A 9,679-nucleotide genomic window follows, 5' to 3' on the forward strand; every position below is an offset into this window, starting at 1 on the left:
GTCGTCGAGGTCCTCTGCGCCCTCGATGGCGCCCCACAAGCCGCATGCCTGTAGGCTCACCTCCATGAGGAGGCTCCACTGCGTGTAGTTCGAACTCGTCAGCGGCGGTACGTTGGAAGGACCAGCCACGACCGGCGCGTAAGGCCGCGCCACCGCCAGCTCGCGCCCCTTGGCGGCTACGGTTGGGTCCCTGACCCTTGCGCGCGGCGACTTGCTGCCGTCGTCGTCCTTGCCAGACGTCGAGTCGCCTGGTGCCATCGCGGATGCAAAGCCCTAGGCTCTGATACCACTTGTCAGACTTTCGAGCTCAACTTGCGCGATGATGGAGAAGATCAGAGAGAGAGACGAGTGGTTTGGTGCTGTGTAAAACCTTACAGCTTTTCTGTTCTTCCTCTTATCCTTTTTATTATCGCGATTACTGGGTGTAACTGAAAAACCTAAAAAGTAGGACATGAGCAGAGACACGACGCTGCCATCCCAACGTCCTCCACTCGTCCCCTATTTCAGCGCCATGATCGCATCAACGTGCCATCCCACGTTTGATCAGGGCGCCGATCTTATCTCGCTAAGGAAAGTAAAGACTGAGTCGCAGCTCAGCTCCTATCAACGGAAAGAAATCAAACTATGCCTAACTGACGAAACTGAAGAAAAGGCAGCTGTTAACTGACAGTCATTGATATGATGATTTTCTAGCTCCGCGACCTCTTCAGAGTAATATATTTTGGACCGTAGGGATGAGCTTTCGTTGTATAGGAGACTAAAAGTCCAAGCGTTCGACAGTATCTCTATATTTTCATGCATTGACATTGGGCAATTAAAGTTGTTAGCAATGCACGTCCACTGATATAGTGATATCACAGTATTACCTATATTACTTCTATATTCTCAACTCTCAAGTACGAGCAAATATAATTGCTAGTCAATGCAATTGTACGTACTGAGATGACAGTAGTCACAGTACCACCTACCTCCCGCTTCCCCGGCAACAAGCCAGCCCTGTTGTTTGCACGCAACCACTACGTATAGCACTGATAATATCATCCAAGAAGTGCATACATGCACAAGCTTTGCATGCAGGCACGAGTTAGGCAAAACACCTCGGAGGTCCTGGGAGACTCTTTCCGTGTTCTTCTCACATCATTCTGATATAAATTGCTCGCTGTGGCATTTGTCTGGCCGGCGGCATAAAGATCGATGGCCTCCTGATCGGTCGATAGCTAGCCCTTCGCTCCGCAGCCATTTGACCGCCAGAAATTTAAAGCCCCATGCATTTGCAGCCTCTAGCTCCCTCCAGCTAGCTCCCTTGCCGAGATCCAAATATCCAAAGAGCTAGCTTGATTTCTAGGTGACTTACTTGCCCCCTGCTTAGTGATTAACAGGCAGGAAGTAGCTGATTTTTAACATACAGCCACCACCTACTCGCCATCTCCTCCAATTCTACACCGCAGCGCTGCAGCGAGATTGTTTACCCTTTGTACGTACGTACGTACCTATACCCTACCACACCTCCCTGGCACTGCCGGGCGCCATGGGGAGTTCCTGCGTCAACCTCTCGCGCGCCCTCGTGGCGCCGAGGCGCCCGGGCTTCGCCGTCGCCGGCCGCGCTCACGGCAGAAGCGTGGTCGCATTGTCGTCGTCGTCGTCGAGGAGGCGCGCTGATGGCGGCGTGTCGTGCGGCATCGCGAACGGGTACCTGGGCGGTTTATCAGGTGGCTCACGGCCGCCTTCCCTGCCGGTGCACGGCAAGAGTTCCACGCCCGGTTCGGCGCCGGTGCCGGACGATGATCACGCTGAAGGGCTCGGCATCCAGGAGTTCCTTGGTGGCAAGAACTTCCTCATCACCGGCGGAACTGGCTTCCTGGCAAAAGGTATCTAATTTTCTTTGCCTTCACTAGTTCAGTTGATAGCGTAGCAAACCGATGCTGCTTTCCTTGCTTCACTGATTTCCCTTCTAATTTGTTTTGCTGCGTCAGTTCTTATCGAGAAGATCCTGAGGACGAATCCTGACGTGGGCAAGATATACGTGCTGATCAAGGCCAAGGACACCGAGGCAGCATTGCAGAGACTGCAAAACGAGGTATGTTGATTACAGCAAACTGTTCTCTTGTTTGTTCATTCAAACGATGATATTTTCTATGCTCGGCCGCGACGTTCATGCAGGTAGTGGACACGGAGCTGTTCAAGCGCTTGCAGGAGACCCACGGGAAAGACTACCACGGTTTCATCGCGACCAAGCTGGTTCCCGTGGTGGGCGACGTCAGGGAGGCCAACATCGGCATTGCCCCCGAGCTGGCCGATGAGATCTCTGAACGAGTGGATATCATCGTCAACTCCGCTGCCAACACCACGTTCGACGAGAGGTTCGTCATGCACCCTACGACCAATGTCATTGATCCAGGCGTTCATGCTTCTTAATTTAAAAAAATTGCGAACGCTTCTTAATTAATTTTCTGAAGACGAACATGCTTTAATCACAACATATCCGACAAACATGTTGTGCTGGATAATTTCAGGTACGATGTTGCCATGGACATCAACACGGTGGGTCCATTCCGGATAATGAGCTTCGCGCATCGGTTCCGGAGACTCAAGCTGTTCCTGCAAGTTTCGACAGGTCAGACCGTGATCTTATCTGAATCGTCTCCTGTTGCAAGTGAAACTTAGAATTTTCTATTGAACGTGTATATGTTGTGTTGCATTACATTGCATGCTTGGCAATCGCAGCATATGTGAACGGGCAAAGGCAGGGCGTGGTATTGGAGAAGCCATTTCGGTTGGGTGACACCATAGGGAAGGAGTCAGGCTCCTCGGATTCTTCAGGACAGCACAAGAACGCCGTGCTGGACATCGAGGCGGAGATCAAGCTTGGCTTCGACTCGAGAAGGCACGCCGATGACTCGGCTTCGTTCTCTCAGGAGATGAAGGATTTAGGGCTAGAGAGGTAGCAACTCATCTTTATTGTTAGGCTTAATTACTTACTGATCTCTGTCTGAAGAATACAGTGTAATTATGCAACTGCTGGTTGGAAACTTGGTAGGGCAAAGCTCCATGGGTGGCAGGACACGTACGTGTTCACTAAGGCCATGGGGGAGATGGTGATCAACAGCATGAGAGGGGAGATACCCGTGGTGACGATCAGGCCAAGTGTGATAGAGAGCACCTGGAGAGATCCCTTTCCGGGATGGATGGAAGGGAACAGGTACGTGCTTACAGATTGTGCTAAATTCTTTGCAGAGTTCATCAACATTTCAGTTAATTTTTACTGTCTAATTTTCATTGGCGGATTGATGAACTAAGGATGATGGACCCTGTCGTTCTGTACTACGGCAAAGGCCAGCTGAGCGGATTCCTCGCTGATCCAGACGGTGTTCTCGACGTGGTAATTGAGAACATCTGCTTTATCTTCTATCCGTAGTGAAACCATGCAGTTCTTGCAGCTGCTAATGTCTTGTGGTGGTGGTCTCACTGGCAAAAGGTTCCGGCGGACATGGTGGTGAACGCGACACTGGCCTCGATGGCGAAGCACGGGCGGCCGGCCGCGGCGGGTTCGGGAGGAGGAATGCACGTGTACCACGTTGCGTCGTCGACGGTGAACCCGCTGGTGTTCGGCGACCTGAGCCGGTTCCTGTTCCAGCACTTCACGAGGTCGCCCTACAGCGACGCGGCGGGGCAGCCCATCGCCGTGCCCCCCATGCGCCTCTTCGACACCATGGACCAGTTCGCCAGCTACGTCGAGGCGGACACACTGCTGCGGACCGCCAGGGCTGGTGCCGCTTCCGCCGGCGAGCGTCTCTCCCAGCGGTTCCAGGAGCTCTGCGCCAAGTCCATCGAGCAGACTATCCACCTTGGCAGCATCTACCAGCCCTACACATTCTACACCGGCAGGTAGTGAAATCGCCATGTCAAAGCTGGAATCTCTCGATTGCTCCCTGCTCACGCCGGCGATGGATGCAGGTTCGACAACGGCAACACTGAGGGGCTAATTGCCGAGATGTCGGCAGAGGAGAAGGCGGCATTCCACTTCGACGTGCGGAGCATCGACTGGACGGACTACATCACCAACGTGCACATCCCAGGGCTCAGGAAGCACGTCATGAAGGGGAGGGGCGTCGCAGCCTCGGCCTCGGCCACCACCTCACCGTCCTCCGCCGCGGTGCTTGCCGGCGCCACCACCACGGTGTGAAGCCGCCTGGCAGGAGCCGAACAAGGAGATGCGCCGGCGGCGTGTACACTAGACTAGAGTATTTGTGCATGACAGGTCACTTGCTGCGCTTCACGTTCCCTGCGTGATCCTTGCCGCTGCAATGACCCTGGAGAAGCCAACTCGTTCGTATTTGTGGTAACTTAAGGTTTGACGATGTCATTGTGTCAGATTTATAGACAAGCATGTTTGTCCTACACAAAAGAAAATATTTTCTTTTCCTCCATCTTGTATTTCTCATTGTGCACATGCAGAGACAAAAGCTTGGAGATCAATCTCCATAAAAGTTGCAATATGATTTAACCAACTGTATCTTTGTCATTGACAATACAGATTACAAGCCTAGTAATACAAGCTTAAGCTACATATAGGAGTTCAGTCTTTGCGAATGTAATGACATGCCTCTATGAAATACCCGTGTGAGAAGAGAGGATGTATGATGGCCCTTTTTTCACCAGGTGTAGCTGCATGAAGCTTGTTTTCTTTCAGGATAGCAGCCTCTTCTGGATTGACCAATGGGGGTCAAGTTTTACATAGGGCCTTTGTTATTGTTTGTTGGCTCATGTGCAGATTTGGATCCAGCAGAATCTCACTGATTGGTTCGCATTATCGCAATACAAGCTGAGAAATGGTGCCCACCAATTAACTCAAAGGAAGTAATCAGGCGTTCTCCGGGTCACATCTGGCTCACCTCTCCTCGGGGCTGGCTCAAACTGAAACAGTATATAGGAAACCAGCTTGGTGATTATTAAGTGACATTTTACAGCACACAACATGAAAACCATACTTCAGCACGCATCAACAGTTCTATTTAATGTTACGATTACTTCAAAAGACTGGTCTGGATTGCATATCTACCAGTATGATGCCATGGTATCAGCATGTAAAAATGAAGTGGTGAACTAGCATCACCTGGATAAACGAGTGGCTGTTGCAGTCATCAACTTCCAGAATGGATGCCATGTTGCCACATCGGTAACAATAGTTCGGAGCACTGAATATGGTAACAACCTTTTGTTCCTGCATATGGATAGTAATCATCAGAACACATTACTTGCACAACAGCTGATGAAGTATCTAAAATTTCAACCAGCTTACATGAGCCCAGTTATATCCCTCCATAACTAACTGATGAGCCCGAGCTACAAGTTTGAGATTGTTGGTGTGATTGAATTGTTCGGATATGTCCTGTTGATAAAAAAAAAATCAATGAATGAACAGATCTAACAAATATCAGCAAACATTGTTTTCGAAAAGTGCTTTATATCGTACCTGTCCAAAAGTGTAGCCAGCACCACGAGGAGATATGCCCCAACCACATCGATCGTCTGGATCAGACCATAGGAGATCGCACATAGGCCCCTCGTGTGGAACCTCTTGGACACGATCTAAGCTACGCACACTATCAAGATTCTCAATTGATGGAGACAAACCACCATGGAGGCAGAAAATTTCAGATTCCACCTTCAAGAATGTAAATGAAATGTCAATATAGCACATCAACACATTATGTTGAGAGAAATGCTAGGACACCTAGGACACTTATTTTATGGCACAGTTAACAATGAGTGGTCAAACATATAGCATGAACAAAAAGATGGCTATATTATCAGCTTATTGATGAACTTAAATGTTTCCATTAGTCCTTTCATACAATTGGGAATCTCAAAACCTAAGAACACTAGAACAGCCCCCTTACATTAAGCCATACAACTCCCTGATACCCGACAATCCTAGGCATTTTTACTATATCTGCTGGTTTCATCTAACAGTTAAGGCAATAGTCATCCAAGATGATGCTGCACACAGCACACCTCCACACACTATAAAATGAAGAATTTCTGGATTGTCACTCTAATAAGGTGAGGACATTAGGCAGTCCATGGATGTAGTCTCAGCTACCAAATACAAAATCAGCAAGCACAAAAGGTATTTATCATAGAGGTACCAGAGAAACTAGACATCCATAAATTTGACAGGGACAGGAAAAATATATATTAAGGCAGCATGGATCTTAGAAAGAGAATGAAATAATAAGAAAAAAGGAGGCCTGAGATTCAGAGTACACACCAGCGCTGTCAATGGAAAATAATCAAAAAGATCTGTGAATATCTTCCATACACTTGCATTGCCATACCTGGTTAGAAAGCAGAGTGAGAACAGAAATGATATGCTAACCCTCTATTGCAGACTTAGTAGTAGATTTTTATTTCCATAATCAACTTTCACAAACTAAGGAGTTTCTTTAGATCATCCAAATAAGTAGTTTGTATATAAGAAAACAATATATAATATTATTCAGATTTGCTTAAAAGCTTGTGCAGCTACTAAGCTTGGCCGGTTGACAAGTTATTTGTATACAATCAACACAAAGTAAATACTAGTCCACAAAATGTCTATGGCACGACTTCTGACTACAGAATAAATGGCACGACTTCTGACTACATAATAGTATAAAACATGAACCCTAGAGCTAACAAAGCACTAGCATCAAACAGAATAATCACAGGATGTTATCATATTAGTACAAAAAACAGGCTACGTCAGGAACAGGATTAAGTTGAACTTTCAGTAAAGCATAAACAAACTCACTTTCGTAAGCATTCATCATAGAATCCATACACCTGTGTGATCTGCAACAATTGTGAAAACAAGACTTTCCGTTTGAGTGCTTGACAAACAAATTATAACAGGTCTGCATTAGAAACAGCATGTGAATTCTACCAAAGCAAATTAAATATAAAAGAGGAAATGTAAAAACAAAATTAGAGAAGTTTGCTCTGGTATTAAATTAATCTGAGACATGATAACTTAAAACATCATGACATAAGCATTGAAAAGATAATATATTGGAGTACCTGTCGACTCTCATGGTTTCCACGAAGGATTGTAATCCGATGTGGGTGGCGCACCTTCAGCGCTACCAAGAGCTGGATAAGGAATAAGATTAAGTGCATATAACATGAATCTGAACATACGATTATAAAGAACAATATTTGATTAGGCAAGGAGACATGATTTTTTTTGCAGGCTGAACGAAAAACAGATGCTACTTCACAAAACATGAGTTAAACTATATATAAGTGCTTATAAAAGAAAACAAGTAGGTTAATTCTTACAGAAACAGTCTCAACAGAGTAGTAGCCACGATCTACGTAGTCCCCCATAAACAAATAATTAGTATCTGGACACTGGAAACAACAGGAGGAAAATGTTAGCATTTGAGAATGCAATGTTTAAAACATGGTGTTGATGTAGAGAAGGAAAAAAGGTCAGCAAATGTAAGTAGTACCTTGCCGCCAATTCGGAAAAGCTCAACAAGGTCATGGAATTGTCCGTGAATGTCACCACAAATTGTCACTGGGCTTTTGACTGGCTGCATAACAAAAAAGCAAAACCTTAAAGCGAATGCTTATCTACCTTTGTACCTTGCACATGTAAATACTTTGTAATCATGTTTGTACTAAAGCAGAGTATTGAGTTATTTAAATGGAACCTTTGTTTCATATTGTGATACCAAGAGGAACTAACATTTAAGCTGATCAAATGGAATGGAAGGAAGAAGTTAAATTACTACATCTATTTTGGCATCAGCATTTGATGGTCTACGGGTTAAACTGAAAAGTGCTGAAGCTGGAATAACTGAAACATTTGAAGTTCAACTTTTCAGAACGCTCTTGATATATATAGGACCGGAAAAGGGTCGAGCAGCTAGCTGGAGCAACAAAATGAGGATGCTGTCGCTCAAATCCGATGCTAAAATTCAAGACTATGATAAGATAAAACAGCCTTTACAACAAGCTACAGAACAAATCAAAGATGCCTGCACAACAGTGAGAGCAGAACTGATAGTATGCGGTACCTGAACATTGCTTTCCTCCATCAATATCTCCTTAGCCTTCTCGCATAGCGCTTTGACCTGCACACTTTGGCCGGTAAGGAGACAAGCAGAATATCCGATTCCAGGAATGGCAGAACATAACTCTCCATGCATTCTCTATATGTTTATGTGTAATCAGATATTCCTGTCTTTTGGTCGGCAGACCAGATGTACATGAATGAAATCCTACGGTGATACAGACCATCTTTTTAGATGGAGAGAGACACACTTATAACTGTAAAGATGCCATTTTTAAGGCTAAATTAGGTAAGAAATGTGTGCTCTAAATAGAACGTTACAGTGACCAGAAGAGCTTGCAAAGTTCCATTTTTTATGCTTGCTTTGCCGCGACTATTACAAGAGATTTTATTTCAGATGCTATTACAAGAGATCTAAGCACGAGAGACCAAATCTGAACCACAGCATCGGAATGATTCAAAAATCACCCATCCCCAGGCAAGAACTACTCAGCATAGCATCCTCTAAGCCACCCAAAAAAAACAGGTACCGAGAAGGGGTCGAATAGCGCCCAAATCGGCGGATCAAACAGCGCCCAAATCGCCGACCGAACCTGGCACAGAAAACCCTAGAGCTAGAGACGCCCCCTTCGTAAGTCGCGACAGATCAAAACCAGCATTCGCCAGATCGCGCGGCGGGAGCACCGCCGGGCGAGCGAGCGAGCGAGGAAGCAAGATAAGAAGGGCGGCAGCAGCCGTACGGGGACCTCACCTCTTGCTCGGGGAGCGGGCGGCACTGCATGAGCTGCTCGATCTGCGCGTCCAGGCCGCCGGTGCCGCTGCTGTCCACGCTCATGGGCTCCATACCCGCCGGCACCGCCTCCTCCGAGGACAGTAAGAAGAGACAGCTCGAGCTCGAGCCCAAGCTCGTCGCCGGCGGAGAGAGGAGAGCGGCCGGTCGGAGCCGCGGAACAGGAGTGAGGAGTGAGAATGGGAGCGGGGGGAGAACTGGACGGGAAGCCCATCCGCCATATGGGCCCAATCTGTCGACTCTGTGGGACCCACGCCGCTCCGCGTCGCAGCTTGCAAGTGGCTGGGAGAAATCGCGCTGAGAGGTCGGCCGGAGTGTGCGTGGGTCCTGCTTGTCAGTGTAACAGAGACGTTCTACGGTTCGAATAGGTGGATCCGAGATTCATCGGAAGGCAGGCTCATCAACATCCAAATTGGAGGCTCCAAGATTTTCAAAAGACTCCACGTGTGCGGTCCTACTCCTACGTGTACATAAGAGATGAGCATTAGCAATTGGGTTGGCTTTCTCACCGGCTAGTAGGCACGAGTACATTCTGATAGCACGACAACGTGTAAGTTAATCCAATCCTAGTCATTGGTACACCATGGGATTTATTCATCACGTAATCAAAATGTCATATACAATCTGGAGCACACCCATGCCACACAAACCAAACAGAAAAACTCGCTAAGCTTAGAGCATCTTCACTCGTTGGCGCTCCCCACGCTTAAATTCGAAAGTTTCGTTCGGATTGGAGGAAAAATTGGCCTGGGGAGCGCCGAAGTTCCAGCCGTCCCCCGGCAGGACACCTCCAACTTGGGGCATTTGACATATTTCAAACAAATTCGACA

The 9,679-nt window shown here is 47.2% G+C and overlaps 2 protein-coding genes across 2 annotated transcripts; one reads left to right on the top strand and one right to left on the bottom strand.

Annotated features, from left to right (window-relative positions):
* The first annotated feature begins 1,528 nt into the window (after window positions 1-1,528).
* LOC124694776 (fatty acyl-CoA reductase 2, chloroplastic-like) lies at window positions 1,529-4,183 on the top strand. The gene is made up of 9 exons (XM_047227726.1): window positions 1,529-1,868; window positions 1,974-2,077; window positions 2,161-2,360; window positions 2,514-2,614; window positions 2,725-2,941; window positions 3,038-3,199; window positions 3,298-3,379; window positions 3,476-3,885; window positions 3,955-4,183. The coding sequence occupies exons 1-9, from the start codon at window positions 1,529-1,531 to the stop codon at window positions 4,181-4,183; spliced, it is 1,845 nt and encodes a 614-aa protein (XP_047083682.1).
* A 277-nt stretch (window positions 4,184-4,460) lies between these two features.
* On the bottom strand, window positions 4,461-9,036 carry LOC124701535 (serine/threonine-protein phosphatase PP2A-4 catalytic subunit-like). The gene is made up of 11 exons (XM_047233614.1): window positions 8,811-9,036; window positions 8,064-8,120; window positions 7,494-7,577; window positions 7,321-7,392; window positions 7,060-7,131; window positions 6,794-6,834; window positions 6,272-6,338; window positions 5,474-5,665; window positions 5,300-5,389; window positions 5,114-5,221; window positions 4,461-4,914 (listed from the first exon to the last, which is right to left on the bottom strand). The coding sequence occupies exons 1-11, from the start codon at window positions 8,901-8,903 to the stop codon at window positions 4,849-4,851; spliced, it is 942 nt and encodes a 313-aa protein (XP_047089570.1). The 5' UTR covers window positions 8,904-9,036; the 3' UTR covers window positions 4,461-4,848.
* Between the last annotated feature and the right edge of the window lie 643 nt (window positions 9,037-9,679).

This window comes from Lolium rigidum, chromosome 3 (genome assembly GCF_022539505.1).
Source record: "Lolium rigidum isolate FL_2022 chromosome 3, APGP_CSIRO_Lrig_0.1, whole genome shotgun sequence".
Lineage (NCBI taxonomy): Eukaryota > Viridiplantae > Streptophyta > Magnoliopsida > Poales > Poaceae > Lolium > Lolium rigidum.

Excerpts from the sequence above, each read along its gene's own strand:
- LOC124694776 (XM_047227726.1), top strand. The coding sequence starts at position 1,529 with ATGGGGAGTTCCTGCGTCAACCTCTCGCGCGCCCTCGTGGCGCCGAGG. Across the intron at positions 2,078-2,160 it reads TGCAGAGACTGCAAAACGAG|GTAGTGGACACGGAGCTGTT; the intron begins GTATGTTGATTA and ends ACGTTCATGCAG. Across the intron at positions 3,380-3,475 it reads CAGACGGTGTTCTCGACGTG|GTTCCGGCGGACATGGTGGT; the intron begins GTAATTGAGAAC and ends CACTGGCAAAAG.
- LOC124701535 (XM_047233614.1), bottom strand. The coding sequence starts at position 8,903 with ATGGAGCCCATGAGCGTGGACAGCAGCGGCACCGGCGGCCTGGACGCG. Across the intron at positions 8,121-8,810 it reads GCCCGCTCCCCGAGCAAGAG|GTCAAAGCGCTATGCGAGAA; the intron begins GTGAGGTCCCCG and ends CAAAGTGTGCAG. Across the intron at positions 7,393-7,493 it reads TTTTCCGAATTGGCGGCAAG|TGTCCAGATACTAATTATTT; the intron begins GTACTACTTACA and ends TGTTGTTTCCAG.